The following is a 19,606-nucleotide window of genomic DNA, read 5'->3' as shown; positions in this document are numbered from 1 at the left end:
AACATGCGTTCACTATATGGGTTTCGACAAATTACAAATCAAGCAAGTGAAAAATGATATTAAAAGTAAGGGTAAAAGCAATAGAAATGACTGAAAAGGATCATATTATCATGAGTTTTATTGTTTTAAACGGTAATCTCTTAGTTATTGCTACAATGAATAATGTGTTATGACTATGATTTGACTAATGAAATGTATACGATAATAGATAAAATTTATGAACATGGATTTAAATCCTATGTTCTCATCACTTCCTTAAGTGTAGTTTGGAGGTGAAACTTTACTACTCCCGTTGCATGCTTGTTTTAAAGAAAGTGTAGCATCTTCTAACTTAGAAAGATTATATTTATGCATCTTATTGTATTTTAGATAAATTTTAAAATTTATATTTGATATGAAAAATGTCACATTACTAGGAGTGTGCATGGATTGAATTTTCAAAAAACAAATCTAAATCCATTTAAAATTTAATTATATGGATTGGATTTGAACCAATCCATTTTAATTTTTTCAAAATCGGTTTAAAGTTGGTTTTAAAATTTAAATTTAGTTTAAAACCGGTTTTAAATCTAATAAAATATACTATAAATATTTTTTATATTATTATTAAATTATTATATTTAAAATATTTAAATTTTATAATAACTAATAAAAAATTATTTATATATATTTTTATCTATTAATAATATAATTATTCTTATTTTTATATTATATTAAAATAATAAATATTTACATATATTCTACTTTTTATCATCTATATATCACACAAACTTATTATACATATTAAATTTTAAATTATTTTATTTAATAAATTTAGTTGTACATACTGTTACATTAAATTAATGAGTTTTAAGAAAATTTTAGCAATATTTATTAATTATATTATATTTTATAAAAATTTATAATATATTTATTATTGTTTTTAACTTATTTTTAATAAACAGAATGAATGATAAAAATTTAAATTAAAATCTATAAAAATAAAAATTAAGAATATAAATGATGATAAAATTATTATGTTTTCATATTTTAAAAATTTAAAAATAAAAATAAATATAAAAAATAGTAATAATTAATTTAATAATATTTGTTATATTTTAATATTTTTAATATAATAATTATATTTTAAATTTTATTAGTAAAATATATGCAATTAGAGATTGATGTATTTACAATTTGCATATATTGTTATAACTTCTTTCAAAGATCTCTTAATTGTAGATGTTACCTATCAATATTCGTTTTGTGATATTTTATAATTTGTTTGGTTGAACATTTAGCTTGATTTTATAACATTTTAAATTTATAAATTTGATTTTGGTTAATAATACTTTTTAAAAAAAGTAACTTAATTTATTCGTTTTAATATCAAACACAACTTTAAAAGGTTATCTAAAACAAAAACTACTTACTTATTGTGGCAGTAGTCCCTGCTGAATTGGTTTTTTTTTTTTAGCTAATAGAAATACTAAATTTAATAATGTTTTTTAAAAATAAAATAAAAATATACAAAAAATATTATAATAAACTTATCGCTTAAATTTAAATTAACAACACTAGCTACTTAGAGTTTATATATTTAATAATAATTATGGAATGCACGAAAAATTAGGTAGCAAATCATGAAAACAAAGTTTAGGCTTTTAGCAGAAATAATTATGTTTTACCACTTCCTATTTATCTACAATTTTTTTCAAATGGATTTGCAAATGAGTCAGAATATTGCTCCTAGAAAAAAAGCATTTGTCGTGTTACCTTTGTATTTTCGTCATGTCATTGTCTGTTAAATTAAATTTAAAAAAAAGAAAAAATCAATTTTTATAAAATAAATTCAGTTTTGATGAATTAGATTAAAAAAAATATCTAAATTCTTTTTTTATCATGAATTGGACATCTCTTTTTATTAAAAATTTAGATTTTTAAATCCAGTTTGATTAGGTTATGGTTTGAACTATTAAATTTGAAATTTTTTTCTCATCCCTACACATTACTTCTAATAATTGATAGATTTAGTTGAATTTAATAAATAACATAGTAAAAAATTAACTTATATAAATTTATATTCCAATCACTTATTTTTTTTTACTAATTATAAATTCATTACCACGATCTACAACTTTTCAAAAATTATATATTGATATTAATTATAATAACATTTTTTTCACTACATAAATAACATTAAATTAAAATATTTTTTAATAAACAATCAAGAAAATATATAATATAAAAAAATTACTTGATAAAAACTAATTCTTAAAATTATTTAAAAATACTTCTAAGACATTCCAGTTTCAAAAATTAGTACATACTTGTAATTTATATGCAGAAATTGATAAAAATAACTTTATTTCTCTTTTAATTATATTGTATAAGTTTTTCATTAGCATTATATATATATATAATTTAATTAATTTATAATTTATTTAAAAATTTGAAATCTCTTTAATTTATTCTTCTTTACTGCAAATAAGTATATAAATCAATTGATATATAGTTGTTTTAAGGTAATTAGTAGTTTTGAGTTCAAGCATTATTGTTCAAGAATTAACACATAAATTATAAATAAAAGTTAATTTAGTAATTATTGTTAAAAAATAAAATCCTTGTTATTATGACTTATTCTTGTGCAATTTCAACAATAGATGTATACTAGATAACTCTTATTTTTTACATAAAATTATAAAATAAACTAGCATGCCTAATGCACAAGGATTTTACTGTATAATTAATATAAATATAATTTAATAATTAAAGAATAAAATTTTATATTTTGATAAATAATTATATATATTAAAATTATTTTAAACAATGTTTTTTAAATTTATTTTAATTTAAATCTATAGTTATAAATAATATATTAAAGATTTAATAAAATTATATAATTTTAAATATATTTTATTTTAAAATAATTCTTTTATTATAATATAAAAAATAATTTACATCAATGATCAATATATATTAATAATTATAAATTTAAAAAATTAAACTATTAAAATTCAAAAAGTCTATTAATATTTAATTAGAATTTTATATCACTTAAATAATTTAATAGTATTCAAACTGAATTTTTAATAGATTTTTATATAATTTTAAAAAAATGAATATTAATAAATTTTAATAGATTTTTATATAATTTTAAAAAGTATTAAATGAATATAAAAATCTAAACCAATTCGTCTCTTAAATGTTAAGATACATTCAAACCTCATTCAGTTAACTTTGAAAGGAACGCCATTTCATATTTTATTTTACTGTATATGGAGGAGACTCAAAACCCTTTGATGGGGCATCGTATTTGATTGGTCTCAGACTCCGCGACACTCATCCGTCCACCCATCCTGTGTCTGTATGCAAACCGAAGGCAACGATTCACATTAGCATTGACACATTCCTCAGGTAGTTTAAGCAAAGCAAATAGAAGGAGGAGTCTGATTATCCATTGTGTAATTAAGTTTCCAGAATCTTCTGTAGCCATGGCCGCGTCGCCGTCGTCCTCCGCCGCGGCCACCACGAACATCATGCTCGCAATCTTCGAGAAGAAGACTAACTCCATAGATCTTTATCGCCCTCTCCGCAACTACGTGGCCTTCAACTACTCCGAGCGTGAGGCACAGAACCTCGAAGACGATCTCCAAACCCTCAAGCAACTCCGCACCGACCTCGAACGCCACTCCGATCCATCGCTCCCTTCGCGCCGCGACCTTCTCCAAACCTACTTCAAATCCCTATGCCTCGTCGAAACTCGCTTCCCTATCTCCTCCGATCCCGATCATGTCAACACCCTCACCTTCGTCTGGTTCGATGCCTTCAAGCCTAAACAAAAGGCCTCTCAGCAGAACATCCACCTCGAGAAGGCCTCTGTTATCTTCAATTTGGGCGCCGTTTACAGCCAGATAGGCCTTTCCTACGATCGTAACACTGTCGACGGCCGCCGCCAGGCCTCGCACGCCTTCATCGCTGCCGCTGGCTCCTTCGCCTTCCTCCGTGATACTGCCTCCATGAAGGCCTCCATCGGGAATTCCGCCACCGTCGATTTGTCCTTCGAATGTGCCGGAATGCTCGAGAAGCTGATGCTCGCTCAGGCTCAGGAGTGCGTCTTTGAGAACACCATTGCCAAAGGGAGCACTCCTGGTGTCTGTGCCAAGATCTCTAGGCAGGTCCGGTGCTAATTTGTTTATTAATTTTCATTATGAATTGTGAATATGACGCATTATTTTGTGCAAATTGTTTGGCAACTTTGATCACTGATCTGTTTTTCTTATTTTGACTTGCGTTTGTTGCAATTGAGATGCTGTAGGTTGGGATATTTTATGAGGAAGCTTCAGCTGCGCTGAATGTTGCGCCTTTGAGCCAGCATTTTGATAAGTCATGGGTAGTTCATGTGCAGTTGAAGGCGGCACTGTTCTATGCAGAAGCTTGTTATAGGTATGGATTGGAGCTACATGAAAAAGAGGAAATAGCGGAGGAAATTGCAAGACTGAGGAGTGCTGTTAATGTGCTGAGTGAGGCGAAGAAAAACTCGAAGGGTGCTGCAGCGCAAATTTTAGATGCGATTGGCAAGTTGGAGGCCAATATTAACCGGAACCTGGAAAGGGCTGTCAAGGAGAATGATAGAGTTTACCTCATGAGAGTTCCTTCTCCAAGTTCCTTGCCGCCTCTTCCAGCATTTTCTATGGTGAAGTCTATGGTGATGAATGAGGTGCTGGATGCAAGCAAGGAGAAGATGTTTGCGAGTATTGTTCCTGACAGTAGTGCAAAGGCCCTCTCCAGGTACACTGAAATGGTAGACAATGTTATAAGAACACAGGCTGAAAAGTTACAGCAAGCTAGCGAGCTAACCCGAGTTAAGCTCAAGGAAATGGAACTGCCAGATTCTATTCTTGCTCTGGAAGGAAATTTCACACTACCAGCAAATCTCAAAGAAGATGTAGAGGCTGTGCAAATCTGTGGGGGACCTACTGGTTTGGAAGCAGAGTTGCAGCAACTTAAAGACCTAAGGAGGGTGAATGAAGAATTGCTGGTCCAGACTGAGGAGTTGCTGCATAAGGAATCAAGAGAAGATGCACAATTTAGAAGCCAATTTGGCACAAAATGGACCAGGCCTCAGTCAACCACGTTGACCAAGAATTTGCATGATAGGCTAAACAGGTTTGCGGGTAACTTGAAGCAAGCTGCTGAAAGTGATGGTAGGATTGAGCGCTCAGTTAGAGAACATTCAGCCCTCATGTCGATCCTTGATGCCCGTCCGGTAAATTGTTGTGCTATTTGTTATGACTTATTTGTTTCTCAATGTGATCAGAAAGAAAACATCACCAAGTTATTGAGTCTTCTTTGTCTTTTATCAGATTGAATCTGCACTTCCAAGCTTGGCAAGGCCAATTATGTCTTTTGATCAAAGTGAAGATGCTATTGTGGGGTCTCTCAAGCAGAGCTTGGTATGTTGTTCTTAATGTTGTTATTGTTATGTTTTGAATTTAAAGGAGTACAATCTATAACCATTTCTTTAGTCCATACCTATGAAGTGGATTCCAACATGGCTAACGTCTAAAATATAGAACACCAGTTATATATATAAAATAATTTATTTTAAAAAATAGGGACATTATTTTACCATTTAAGCACTTGGTCTCTTTACAAAAAAATCTCAAAACAAGATAAAATTATATCATATTTGCCTGCTCGAACAAAAATACTAAGTTTTATATTTTTGTATAATAATGAACCTTACAAAAAAAAAAAAGCACCATTTTTTAATTTTTATATTATATTTTTAAGCTAAGTTTTTCAAAAGTAGAAATGAAAAACTTATTTTTTCATATGGAAAGTATTGGCTCTTGTGTCCGAGCTAACAAATAATTTTTTAATTAAACACTGAGGAGTGTTTGACATGTATCAAACAAATGTCCAACACTGTGACACTTCAAACAAGAAATGTGTCTGTGCTTCATAGATCCCATTCCATAGTTTATATAGCTGTTGTTTATTGTCATAATCATAGTTATCAATCATAGCGGTTGATCATGAAATTGTTATAGCAGGATAGCAAGATGGCTGTTACAGTGAAATTTTAGATACAAGTTAAATAATTTATTTATATACTATACATATAAATATGATGTAAAATCTTATTCAAAATTAAAGATATTTGTTATTAGTAGTATAAAATCATAGGGGTAGAGAATAGAGAACAAAATGAAAAAAATAAAAAAAAAAGAGAAAGAGAGCAGGGATGACTGGAAAGTAGCCTGTAGAGGTCAAGGATGGTGGACTATACAGAACAAAATGTACAGTACATGGCTGCACTGCTGTAGGGGTCAGGCATGGCTGGAAATTGTTAATACTGTTTGTCAAAGAAGGGCGGGTGTTCACGAGAGATTGCATGCATGTGAATATGGGAAAATTGCGATTTCATTTGAAGCCTCTGATTCAATGAAAAGGGGGGAAATCAATAAATTACCCCCTAAAAAGACTTGGACTGCTTTGTTGCTAGGCCAAATTAGGGTTTTTGCTTACAATTATACTTGTGCCACTCCAGCTGCAAAATGCTGTGATTTCACCTGCTGTGGAAGCTGCAATGGCTTCTATACAAAACCACATTGCTATTTGAATTCCATAGTGCCCAGGAGGCGCTCTGCAATGGGGTCCTGCTACAGTGTGTTATTGACAACAATTCATATCCAAATATAGATCTGGGGAAGCATAATTCGTTTTTGGTATATTTCGAAGTATTATGTTTCAAAAGTAGTGTGGTGACGATCCAATTAAGGTGTTTTGTGTGTGTTCTTGTGGTTAGCAATCATCATAATATCAGCACAAGCATGTGAAACATATTATGCATGGAATTACATATTTTTTGCATTGACAGATATTAGTAGGTATTTCCACGATATATTGTGCAAAAGACATATTTGGTGCAGGCTGTAAATTAAATATTTGAGTTTGCAATTCATAAATCCCTCTTTGAATTTTTATTGGGACTTTATGATAGATTGTAATATATTGGCAGGTTTTTTATTTTATATTTTTTGAACTTATAGCATTTGTAATGATCCAAACTAGCTAACTTTCATATTTGCTCACTATATAGTGATTATAAAATTTACAAATGAACTGAGCACTGAATGGTTTCTGTTCGGTCTAGGCCAATTGGGCCTCTACTAAAAACATACCAGAGAAGGAGGGGTAAAAAGGGAATTATGGGCAAAGAGGCTGGTAGGGAAGATTCTAACAGAATAACAAATTGAATGACGTGGAGGAGGGGGCCGAGGGAGGGATATAAGGTAGTTTGATCAGAGGAGAGAAGGTAGGATTTATCTGGGAGGTCATTGGGTGTGGCTGCTGCCATAGGAAAGGTTCCATTTTGTATTGTTTCTGTTATTTCATTCTCTGTTTGTACTATCAGGGTATTCCCTGAGGGTTCTGTGTTAATTCCCTAAATACACTCAGTTCCTATCAGTTTCTTCTTAGCCATATACTCTTAATTAGGAGAGCTTATCAAAATTTATAAATTCCAGGACAAATTTGGAGATATGAAATTGACTGACTATTGATTAGAGCTAGTAATAGGAGAACACATTTTAATGGACATCTAGAATTTTGGAGTAAATATTTTAATTGTTTGAGATAGTATGTAATGTCAAAATTGGCTACAATATTTCATTGGCTGTGTTTATGATCCTTTTTAAATTTTGGTGCTAACTAATGCAGAGGCAACTTGAAACTCTAGGAGCTCAAAGGGCTGGTCTTGAAGATATGCTTAAAGAGATGAAAAGAAAGGTATCACATAATTAGGTTGTTCAGTTCTTCCTGTAGAAGCATTTCTGTCTTTTTATCTGAAGACATGAAATACGTTTTTGCCTTTCCTGCAAATTAGATGCCTCATTTATGTTCTACATGTTAATTTTCTGGTGACATTCAATGATACTGAAGTAATATTACACATTCAATGCCTCACATAATATGCATGCTTTTCTCTCTTACTGAATTCAGCAATAAATGTCTTTTTGTCCAGTATGTTCTTGGGGTAATAAGTAATTACACTTGCTACACCCAAAAGTCACTCAATTTAGAGTGAAAAGCAACGAACCTCAACCTTTGATGAGAAAATCAATGGTTGATATTACATGCACATGCACAACAAATCATAGATACTTGTTAAAATCCATGCGCTTGATTTTCTCATCAATGGTTGAGTGAGATTCCTTACTTTTCTCTCTAAAGTTGAATCACTCACTAGCTAAATTCAACCTATTCTATCCACTGAAATTTTGATTACACAAATGCAACCACACACATCCATGATGTTAGAGAAACCAACATAGATCCTTTGGGGATTTTAGTCTAGTACACGTTTATATTTTTGTTGCAACTTCATGTGTTGCTCCAATCCTATTATATCCTAATCCTGTGTTACGCAAGGCTGATTATAGTTATTATTATTGATGGGTGACTTGTTATTTTCATCATTGCAAGCCATATTTAAAATTTTATAACTTCATGTGCCTTTTGCTTTTGTGTATGTATTTTATTCATTGGTGATCATTTGAAGTATATAACCTTGTATGCACGGAGTAAAGATGCAAAGAATGTTAAAATTTAAACAAAAAAGGAGTGGGATTTTTTTTTTCTGATTGTTAAGGTATATGGACAGCATGACGACCTGTTATTAAACCCTACATTTGTTTGGAGTTTAGTTCTGTCTGAGAAGAGGCATTATTTTATGGGTGGTGTGTTTTTTTAATGATATTGGGGAGCAATATGGTATTTAATGGTAGTAACATATATTCAAGCAATGAGTGTAGAAGGAAAATATATTAAGTAAAGCATATAATTGTTCTGTGCCTGTTAGAGAATTGGATACATTTATGATTTTAAGCTCATGCCTCCCAAGCTATGTATGATGAGTATTTGATACAGAAATATGCTATTAAAAAAAAAAGATGTGGGCATGCATTTGGTTAAATAAAATTTATATGTATAAGAAATATAAAATTCATCCACTTGTATCACTCCAACTTAAGTCCCTTGTATTCTCTCTTCTCTGCCTTTCCTTCCTTCCACATGTCCTTGTTGTCTTCCCTCTCATGCTCTCGCCCAGCACCTTCCCCACTCTGCCACATATGAATTTCAGATATGCATATGAAACTGATAATCAAATACACCACCAGTTTTATCATGTTTTTGTGCATCATAGCTGGCAAGTGTAAAGAGAGTATTTTCACTTTTATTCTTGCCTACTGGATTCATCATTCATTAACTCCTTTCTTCTTATACTAGGTAATTCAAATATGGAGTTTTTATATTTAATGAATGAAGTGTGATTCCCCTCCAAGTGATGTAAAAAAAGTGCTGAGCTGTAAATCTGTAATTAAGAGTGATAAACAAAAAGTATATGGCACTTTTCTGTTGAAATTTGCTTTTCTGTTAACTTGTGGTAGATGAATTGGTAGTTTGGATTTTGTTTTCTTCATTTAGGTTTCTAATGTTGTGGATGCAAAGAATTGGTGGGAGTTTGTTTGCTTCTTATGCAGTTTTCCATTCATGAAACTATTACACACAAATATTATTTTTGGCTTATATTTGTATAAATATCTTCAGGATGATATATTACCAAAGTTGATGACATCCACTGGTTCTTATGATGATCTTTTCAAGAAGGAAATAGCAAAATATGACCATATTTGTGAAGAAATAGCTCAAAATATTGAGGCTCAAGAGCAATTATTGCTGCAGATCCAGGTACTTATCTCTGTGCACCTATTGAAGTAGAACTAATGCATATAAGAAAAGAAATGTTCCCAACCTTTTTTTTCATTTTGGGACTATGTTTTCCCAGTGGCTATTCACATGGGACTATACTCTTTAGGTTGTTGATTACCACCTTTAATTAATGCCTAAGTAGCTATTTTAGCAGCAAATACACACTACTTTTTATATATTTCATGCTTCTTGAGAGTGGACTCTTGCCTCTGAAGGCAAAAGTGACAGATTATATGCCATTATGCCTTTTCACTGTAGAAGCAAGGGTATGAGGGACATCCCTCGGTTGAGTGTTGATGGTAGAAGATTTCCTTTCTAGGTGATTGCATCTAATAGATGTTAGAGAAAACGAGAAATTTGAATGTCGGGATTCTGATAATTGTTTGCCATTGTTCACAGGCTCAAAATGATGAGTTCTCTGTTATCTTCAATCTTGAAGATTACAAAGGTAGGTCCCGTTTGGTTGTCTTCTAGATTGAATCTATTGTTTTTATACATTATCTGTTTGTCATCATGTTGACAAGGCTGGTCACTTTTCAGATTATATTTAATAATGTACATAAAATTTCATGATTAACTAGCAAAAGAATTTCCTCAGTTGTTATATGAATGGACATAAAATTTCAATTTTTGATTTTCAGATGGTCTATTCATTTCGTACAGAATGCTCCATTTTTTTTTTAATTACACCCTTCCTGTAACACAGTTAATCTTTTGATGGTTTCTTGTAATTACTCCAGCTTCACGGGAAAAAGCCTACAAGCAGATTGAAGCTGCCATAGCAAAATTTCGAGAAATAAAGGACAACATTAATGAAGGGTTAAAATTCTATGTTACTCTACAGGTATGAACTTATCAACTATGTCTGGTTTGAATTCTATTCTGCATGAACTTAACCGATTTATTAATTGCTCTTTTCCCAAAGCTAAACATGTTATCATCTTTGTTAATTTAAATCGTTCTCAGTATTATTTGATTTCGGTTGCACAATACTGTTTAAAATAAATATTTGTTATGCAATAACACAATTTCTTTGTTTAATAGGATGCAATCACGAATGTAAAGCAGCAGAGCAATGACTTTGTCATGACAAGGAATATCCAGTGCAGGGAAATGATTGAAGATGTTCAAAGACAAGTGGCTGGTCTGAGTTTCCAGGATAACAAAAACGCAGGTGCTTTTAACAGCAACTATCCTTCAGTGGGAAACCAAAATCAAAGATCCACTTCACAAACAGATCCTCGTCCCCAAACACCTTATTACCAGCCAGCTGAGCAACCACCAGTTCCTCCCTATGTACACCCACCTGCCCCATATGGTCCTGGGCACCATCAGCCTCCACCTCCATACCACATTCCACCATCAACAGCTGCCCCATACCCACCCCCTCAGGTCCATCAGCAGCCACCGCCAAACCATGAGTATGGCCAACCAGCATATCCTGGATGGCGTGGTCCATACTACAATGCACAAGCACAGCAACCTGGTTCTGTTCCTCGACCACCTTATACCATTCCATCACCATATCCTCCGCCTCACCAAAGTGGCTACTATAAGCAGCAATAGTGTTTTCATCCAAACATCCTGCAGGATAAATTTAGTATTCTTTCTGATGTTAATTCTCTCTCAAATAAATGAGATTAGTCCTAAATCTTAAAAGCCTTTGCATAGCGTGAAAATCTTAATTATCTTTTTGAGTTGGTTTGCATCATCATTGGATTGTGAATAGTTTAGCTTATACAACAATGTCATATGTATAGTTTGTTTGACTTACACTTTACTAGTGGGATTGTCCCATCTATAAAACTGTCATTAAGACGAAATATAAAGCATTACCAGTGTGTGTGTGTGTGTCATCGGTAGTATGATATTAATTTTCAGAATTAAATTTTCCCACTGGATGAGTCGTGTGAAACTCATTTTCGGATTCTGGTACTGGACGAAAGAAATTACTTGGATAGAACAAGAAAATGAGGATTACATGGGGCAAAGTAAACTGTGCTGTGTGCTAACCGACCAGGAACGCTATCTGCCTTGACAAAGAAACCGAAAGTAGGGATATCTGTGATAATGGTTGGTGCGGATCCCTTCTCCAGTGTAGATGTCACAAGAAAAAATATTTTGATTTATTATCATCGCTTCATTTTTTATAAGAGAAATCAATGGCTGAAAATAAAAAGATCCAAAATTAAGCTTCCATTTTCTTAATTCTTTTTCCGGTTTCTTGAACGACTAATCCTTCAACAACACCTACCAGCAAATACTCATCGACACACACTGCTGCACTCCAGCAAGTTTCTACCGCAAGGACACAAGCTAATGATCAAATACCACTACCTATCATACTCCAATTTGCATAAACGTCCTCTACCTATTTTGACCATAAAAGCTAACGAGTAATGAGTATATAAAATAAACAGACTAGGAATATTGCCACACTAATGCCAAATGTCCACCATACTAGATGTAAGTGTATGCGGCCAGAAAAGACACTATTTTGGACCGGAATTTTATCGCGAAAATTTGTCGTTTAAGCAAAAGTGTAAAAATGCTACAAGACACGGTTATTGCAGAGAATTCGAGTCACAATTTTTATTTTACTTTTGTTCAATTTGAGGGTCATACAATGATTAATAAATTTTAGAAGTTGCTGACCAATTTTCATAGCAACGCTTATCATTATACTTGATCGATCACATACTTCACAAATATGCTGTGATTTAGATAACTTTGGGTATCTAATCAGGTAACTCCAACAAGTTGTTTATTATACGTTAGACATATGAAGTAAATTATTTCATTCCCATTAGAAAGGAACAACATATTGCATTCAATTTATTAAAATCACCGATTTGTGCATTAAAATGTTGGCGGCCAAACTAGTAGCTATCATTGCTTTTTGGCTTGCTCTTGAGAAGAACAAACAGCACAGCTAGTTTTAGCTTCTCTGTATTCATGATATCTGGAAATTCCTTAACTTTCTCGGCGAGGCGGTTAAAAAGCTCGTCAACGATTCCTTCACCGAAGTGCTTCTCAATCAACCCTTCAAGCATAGCTCTGTACAACGAAATATATATTTGGACACTGGGGGTTGTGAAAATGCTTTTCAAATGCAACACTTCCATCCGCTCAATACTGAAACAGCCATTTCTTTCAAGAGTTTCCTTCACAAGCCTAAGTGGTGCGTAAAACAAAGGGAAATTGAAAGAATCCACTTCTTCTTCACCAACCAGTCCCTACATTAAAGTGCATCCCTCGTTTTAGTGAGCCTAAATTCTTTAGAAAAAAAGTAAATTTATTCATTAACAGATTTCATTCAGGGCTTTTTTAGCTAAGATACTGCAAATGGTTTCTTACCCCTTTGATCATGTCCACCAGGCAAGATCCAATAAGTTCAAAAACTTTACCAGGGTCTGCATCTGAATCAAGAACTACGTCAGATGCTACAGGAATTTCAAGTAGCATTAGTCCATTGTCCACAAGTTCTTGTGCTCTGGCATGGAGGAAATTTTCCAAGTCCATTTTATACTGGGTTTCATAGGCATGAGCAACTTCCTTGGGAGCATTTGTATGATGAATCCTCCCCTTATTCCAAGCACTAGAAGCTATGTCTGTAATATCTGCTGGCACCTTAGATAACCAATTTAGAGCTGAAGAAGAATGGACCAAATGAAGCGTTTCCCTTGGAAACAAGCGTCCACGGAAAGAGCCTGGCACACCAGCTGCAAAATACTTTCTGTTTGGAGGAAGATTTTTGAAGAGTGTGTTGAAGTCATTTGAGACTTGGTCATTTAAGAAAACTTGGAATTCTGGGTTTTGAACGGCTACACCCTTTGATTGGAATTGGAGCTCTATTGCATCTACTATAGTTTGCATTGCAAGAAATGTATTTGGTCCTGTAGAACAGCCCAAGTCTGCCACACGAATAGAAATTGGCCTTGAAGGTTCTGCATAGCCTCTGGGATTAAAATTTTCAGCTATTGCCTCTTGGATCAACTTTTTACTTGCTTCAATTGTATTTCTCTGTAAATAATGCGCCGTTGTCAAACTATATATACAACTTATGCATAGCCAAAAAAGAAAGTGCAAGGCAATACTTTTTTAAAATTAAAAATATACGATATTTATAAAAAGAAAAGAAAAGAGCAGGACATTAAATGTATACTAATTTTATCATTTTATTTGTAAAATTTTAAAAATACTAAATTAAAATATATTTATTAAAAAATACTTTTATCTATTTTTTTAATGATTTTATTAACATGTATATAATCACATATAATAAGAATTTATTTATAATAAGTTTATACTAGAAATTATAAAATATTATAAAATTTAATGCGTCAAAATTATTAATATTACAATTTTTAATAAAATATTATTTATTATTAATTTCTTAATATGAATTTAAGCACACAAGTTAATTTTTTTTTTTTTTTTCAAATCTCGTTCTCAAACGTATTTCTAGATAAATTAATAATGAACGGGAATCAAGGTGTTATAGTATACTAGCCAATAGAGACATTCATTATACCTGAAAGGTAGAGTTTAGAGCATAGCTGTGAGGACCATCTCCTCCTTTCATTGCATACGATTCATCCTCCATCTCTTGACTATATATCTTCTGTAGCGTCAATAAGCCAAATGGAGTTTCTAGTTATGCAACAAACAAATGGACTAAATCTCATATTTATATATACCATATGACCCCGATGGATTATGCATGAATGAGTAATTGTCGCCGTACTCATTCTTAGATGCCGTGTAGTTTTGGTTCTTAATTATTGGATATACATGGATACCAAATATTCTAATACTTATCACTCAACTATAAGATCAATTCATGGAAAATACTTAAGTTATGCGACTAAATAATTTGGTTTGCTGCAAAATGAATATGAATTCATGGTCGTATCCATGCAACTTGCATGTGCTATACCTTGAAATTGTGCCCTAGACGTTCAAATGTCTATTAAGTTTCCGTTAAGTTAGCAATGGCGGATGGAATTATTATGCAATTTGAGCATTTAAGAATGTTTAATTGACCTCGAAAGCTAAAGTCCGTTCTTCAGCTAAGTGGCTAATCCAATGCTTCGTAGTTAGTAAGGATGTTTCCTGAGTCAAAATACAGATGACTCACAACACAAGGCACCGATTAGTGGCCATAAAATCAACTACATTAAATTTGATTTATTTTTTTTTAATTTTGCAACACATATTTTATAAGCTTTTACGTTAAATTACTATTTATTTCCTTTTAATTCATTATCTAATCAAATTTGATTTTCATTTATTATTATTGTTGTTATTATTACTTAAATTTATTCAATTAATAACGAACTACTTACATATCATCGTTAAAACTAATATTTAAAGTTAACATTTTTACTGTATGTACCTCTATTTTAAGACATTATCTGACAGGACATAAGTGCACTTTTTCTGAATAATTACAGCACTCCACAGACTTAATGTACATGACATTTAAAAACATGAAACTTTATTGTAAACAAAAATATGAAAGTTAAGTTGCTACTGGGTACAATCAGTGGGGGATATTTAGGGAGTAAGAACTATTAACTATAAGGTCTCATGTGGTTACTCTTGTCACCACCCCACATGTCAAAAGACTTAGAAAAACAAAATTCAAAACACAACCAAAACGAAAACCAAATTCAGGGCTTATAAATAGTAAGCGTTATCTTTCTGTCAAGTAATTTCATATTAGTTGTGAATAATTCACCTGTGTTTTAGGATTAATGGGAAATGAAATTTAAACAGTTTGGAAAAATAGGAAAGTTAATCATAACTAGTTTAAGACATAGCAAATTATTGCATAGGCTCTACGTTATTATCTATCAAGTCTTGGTAAATTAAATTGGTAATAAAAAGAACACTAATATAGCTACACAATTAATGATAAATTAGGATAGAATTGATCATTAAAACAAGAAACTCATTAGCTTTACCTCATAGCAAATTATAGTTACAAATAATATACTCGTGCAAAGTACTGCACGCATGAACATCTAAACAGGAAATTTTCATATGATAGAAAAATGACACGTAAGTTATCCCAAGCAGGAACGTTGTTTATGCAATTTGGATCCCAACCCTAAAAATTATTATTCTGTGTCGGTCATAGAGCGACCTTATTTATTATACATTAAACACACACTCATACATACATATACAGACACGCAAACAGTACTCCAATATTTTCAATTTTTGGGATATATGGCGAACCAGGTTTGGATAAAAGTGAGAAGTAATGCCAGTAATGCAGCCAAAAAGGCAATCATGGCCCAAGGGGTATTGAAATGAGTATTGTAAAATTCAGCCAACCATGTCTTCCATTTATTGCTGTAATGCTTTTCAATTTGCTCCTTCACCAAAATATATTTCTTGCTGTAGGCCACTGCATGTGTGTAGAATTTGTCGCAGTACATTTTAGTTGCCAAATCATCTCCCAATTCATTAAATAGCTTGGCCAAGTCTTCGTCGGTTCCAAGCAAGTTTTGAAACACACCTGCTAATCTAAGCTCCTTCACATCCTCTGCAGTGTCAATCAATGAATCCATGAAGGAAAAGAATGAGCAACATTCATAGTTGTAACCAACATCTGGACATAACTCGTAAACTATGAAGTTCCAAAACACATACGGCGTGACATCGTTGAACACAAACACTGGGAGCCTCAATTCGCCGCTAAACCTCTTAGAGGTGAAAGACACGTTATTCCATCTCCATGCATAATTGTCTGACTCATCTGCCATTGGCATCACTCGAATCCCTGCTGTTTTAAGATCTCGTATGTTCTTATAAGTATGCCAACCTGAAAAGGTATCAATTTGAATATTGCATTCATCAGCATCATTTTTTTGTTGGTTTAGGATTGTATCTATCTCCTTCTCCATCTCATTGTATTTGTCCGTGGGAAACTCCTTAAGGGTTGAAAGGAACACTGAGCGACGAGAATCGAGTAAATGAATTGGTTTACGATTTTGAATTGAGATCGTTACCATTCCACGTTGTTTGGTTTCACCCATGTCATTGCAATTGCTCATTAAATATTCCAAGTCCTTATTGCTTAGCATCTCAAGCAATCTTCTTGGAAGTTGGTTCTCCAACAACGCCGTGTCTCTCCACATATACATTAGTTGGTCAAACTTAAGGTTTAGTGATTCCGGACGGTGTTCGTCAATATTTTCCAGGAAATGGAGCAAAGAACATCCATCAACAAACAAAATCCAAGCCAGGTCACTGTCCTTGTCCTTGTAATCTTTGATTGCATCCTCAGTGAACAACGTCTTCAACTCTTCCATATTATCTTCTATCCTTTTCAGCAAAAGTTTAGCTGCTACGTCTTTATCTTGATTCGTTTTTTCACTATATTCGGCAACAAATTTTGATGTCCATAGAAGCTTGTAACGCTCTCCTTGCTTAAGGCTTGGACTGCCGTGATGGATGGGACCGAATGAGATCATCTTTGGGGAGAAATATTTAGCACACTTGTCATTTTGTCGCAAAAACATAGGTGCCCTTTGGATCCTGGGACTTTGAAATTTATTTTCTTTATCAAAGCTTTGTTGTGCATCTTTTAGCTGGGCAAGTCTTGTATTCACGATGGCTTCTGACGTCTCCACCATTGTTCAATGATTTAGTTGTTGCCGGGTTTCAAATATGTTTGTTAATGCTACCTTTGTCTAGTATAGAACTAGAACACAAATAAAAAAGTTGTAATTAAATTGAAGGCAAGACCTAAAAATAAAATGAAATTAAAATAAGTTTATTTACAAGACCTAACAAAAATTAAATAATGAGAAAAATTCACAATAAATTTACGTAAAACACTCAAATTATTATTATTAATTTCTCTAAATCTCTGTAAATTAAACTTATTAATTCACGAGCCTAATTTCCCTTTCTTGACTGTACACACCAAAAAAGAAAGCAAAAGATACATAAATACACGAGCCTTCACGGCTAAGTCATTTAGTGGGAAGAAACTCATCTCCAAGATGACTCATCTCCAAGATGGGTGCAACATAGGAGAATTTAAGGAAATAGGAGAGATTTAAGAAGATGAAGGTTGAGTGCTATTAAGGATATTTATGGTTTAGTAAATCTTACTCATTTTATAATTAATGCACATCAAAATAATAAATTAAATATATCATGTTATTCTATTTACTTCTAATTTAGACCATGAAAGATAAAATTTAAACTGAAAAATAAGATAAAATAAGTCAATATATAACTAAGAACTTACACTTCTATTTGGTTCAACTTTTAAGCAAAAAATTTATCTAAACCAAACATAATAATATCACAATTGAACCAAATAGTTTAAATTAATTTTTTTTGTTTTTCTATTAATTTGTATGAATTTTATTTTTAAAATATTTATTTTTACATGACTTTCAATGTAACTTTTAATTTAGACCAAAATAATGACTTAATAAGGTCAAAAATCAAATAAGTTTGTTAAAAAAGAAGGAAAAACATTTTAATTAAAGAGGTAAACTCGTAAAAGAATAATATATTTATTATTAAATAAAAATTAAATAAGAGAAAAATAATGCTATATATACGTGGTGTGTTTTTTTTTTTTTTTGGGTGTAATTCAAATAAGAGAAATGTGCAATATTCACTTTAAATTTTTCTTAATTATATCAATCTAAAAAATTTTCGTAAAATAAAAATTCATTATTATTTTAATGTCTAAAGGCTAAATATTTTTCATGACGCTCCGTTCAAAATTACAATTGAGATTAGTGAATGAACGAATTATTGGCAATGGAGGAAAAAATTGAATATTTGGAATAATGAAGCTTCCGGTCCGGCCCAGCAGAGACAACATATTCACACGTCAGATAGAATTACGAGCGCCCTTTACATATTAAAGGTAATGGAATTTGGAACTAAATGAGAGTTTTCCCACCTTTGCTGTTTTTTCTACCAAATGCTACACAATTCTCTGCCATTATCCATATATATATATCAAAAGGGATGATATACCTGGATTTTACCATTATGACTTGCACCTGCGGCTTCAGTGTGAAAGAAAGAATGATGTTCAAGTCTTCAGTCCTCACTCTTTCTCTGGTAAATGCTGGTATGATATGCTGATGATGAATTGGCACACTATATATAACAATTAACAAGGACCCAAGTTTCGGGGGAGTTGGTGTGGATGATTTGCTACGTTCCAAAATGCATGGAAGACTTTTCTTGCTATGAAATGGAGTGCAGATCATGTTCACATTAAACCGCACCCACCAGATGGGACTGCAAAGACAACACAGCTTCTTCACCCAATAAACGCGTGGCATGTATATAACAAACAAACGAAGAGGACAAGACATCTTGACAAAAAAAACATAGACATAGATGACAGCTGTCTTAGTGCTATTTATCTTGAAATTTTTTTTATTATATAATATGTTATTGGTTAAAAAATTTAGATTAATTTAATATATTAGTTTTTTTATTTTTATTTTTTAATATTTTAAAATTATTTCAAATTATTTATTGATTATAAAAAGTATTAATGTCATTAAAAAATTACTCTATCTTATGTCATTAAAATTATTTTAATAATAACATACTTATTAGAATTTAAATTTTTTGCAGTTTTGACAAAAATTATAATTTGTAGTTTAGATTTATTCAAGTAAAAAATTTTACTTAAAAGAATTTGATAAAAAAATTTATTTAAAACAAAAAAATTACTTAAGTCAAAATTATAAATTTTATCTTTTAAATTATAAAAAATTTGATGAAAAAATATTTTTTATCACTAACTACCTAGTTATCTAATATCTTTATATATATTATTTTACTA

General features: G+C 31.9%; 3 protein-coding genes across 4 annotated transcripts; 1 reads left to right on the top strand and 2 right to left on the bottom strand.

The window, feature by feature from the left end:
* The first annotated feature begins 3,183 nt into the window (after positions 1–3,183).
* Positions 3,184–11,656, top strand: LOC113871177 (vacuolar-sorting protein BRO1). The gene is made up of 8 exons (XM_027508072.1): positions 3,184–4,157; positions 4,298–5,248; positions 5,346–5,435; positions 7,708–7,776; positions 9,598–9,738; positions 10,159–10,207; positions 10,500–10,603; positions 10,804–11,656. Exons 1-8 carry the CDS (start codon positions 3,474–3,476, stop codon positions 11,323–11,325), a joined length of 2,610 nt encoding a protein of 869 aa, XP_027363873.1. The 5' UTR covers positions 3,184–3,473; the 3' UTR covers positions 11,326–11,656.
* A 982-nt stretch (positions 11,657–12,638) lies between these two features.
* Positions 12,639–14,365, bottom strand: LOC113871878 (probable S-adenosylmethionine-dependent methyltransferase At5g37990). The gene is made up of 3 exons (XM_027508971.1): positions 14,294–14,365; positions 13,117–13,782; positions 12,639–12,995 (listed from the first exon to the last, which is right to left on the bottom strand). Exons 1-3 carry the CDS (start codon positions 14,363–14,365, stop codon positions 12,639–12,641), a joined length of 1,095 nt encoding a protein of 364 aa, XP_027364772.1.
* A 1,310-nt stretch (positions 14,366–15,675) lies between these two features.
* Positions 15,676–18,886, bottom strand: LOC113873579 (UPF0481 protein At3g47200-like). Of its 2 annotated transcripts, none has more exons than XM_027511751.1 (2): positions 18,781–18,886; positions 15,676–17,476 (listed from the first exon to the last, which is right to left on the bottom strand). In XM_027511751.1, exon 2 carries the CDS (start codon positions 17,406–17,408, stop codon positions 15,981–15,983), a length of 1,428 nt encoding a protein of 475 aa, XP_027367552.1. In that variant the 5' UTR covers positions 17,409–17,476; positions 18,781–18,886; the 3' UTR covers positions 15,676–15,980. The 2 variants fall into 2 exon arrangements, with proteins under 2 accessions (XP_027367552.1, XP_027367553.1); XM_027511752.1 differs by having other exon boundaries at positions 15,972–17,476; positions 18,792–18,881.
* Positions 18,887–19,606: the final 720 nt, after the last annotated feature.

The sequence above is a fragment of the Abrus precatorius genome, unplaced genomic scaffold (genome assembly GCF_003935025.1).
Source record: "Abrus precatorius isolate BTA unplaced genomic scaffold, Abrus_2018 Scaffold7, whole genome shotgun sequence".
Classification (NCBI taxonomy): Eukaryota; Viridiplantae; Streptophyta; class Magnoliopsida; order Fabales; family Fabaceae; genus Abrus; species Abrus precatorius.
Note: the sequence above shows the minus strand (reverse complement) of the source record. Positions and strands in the feature narration are given on the sequence as shown.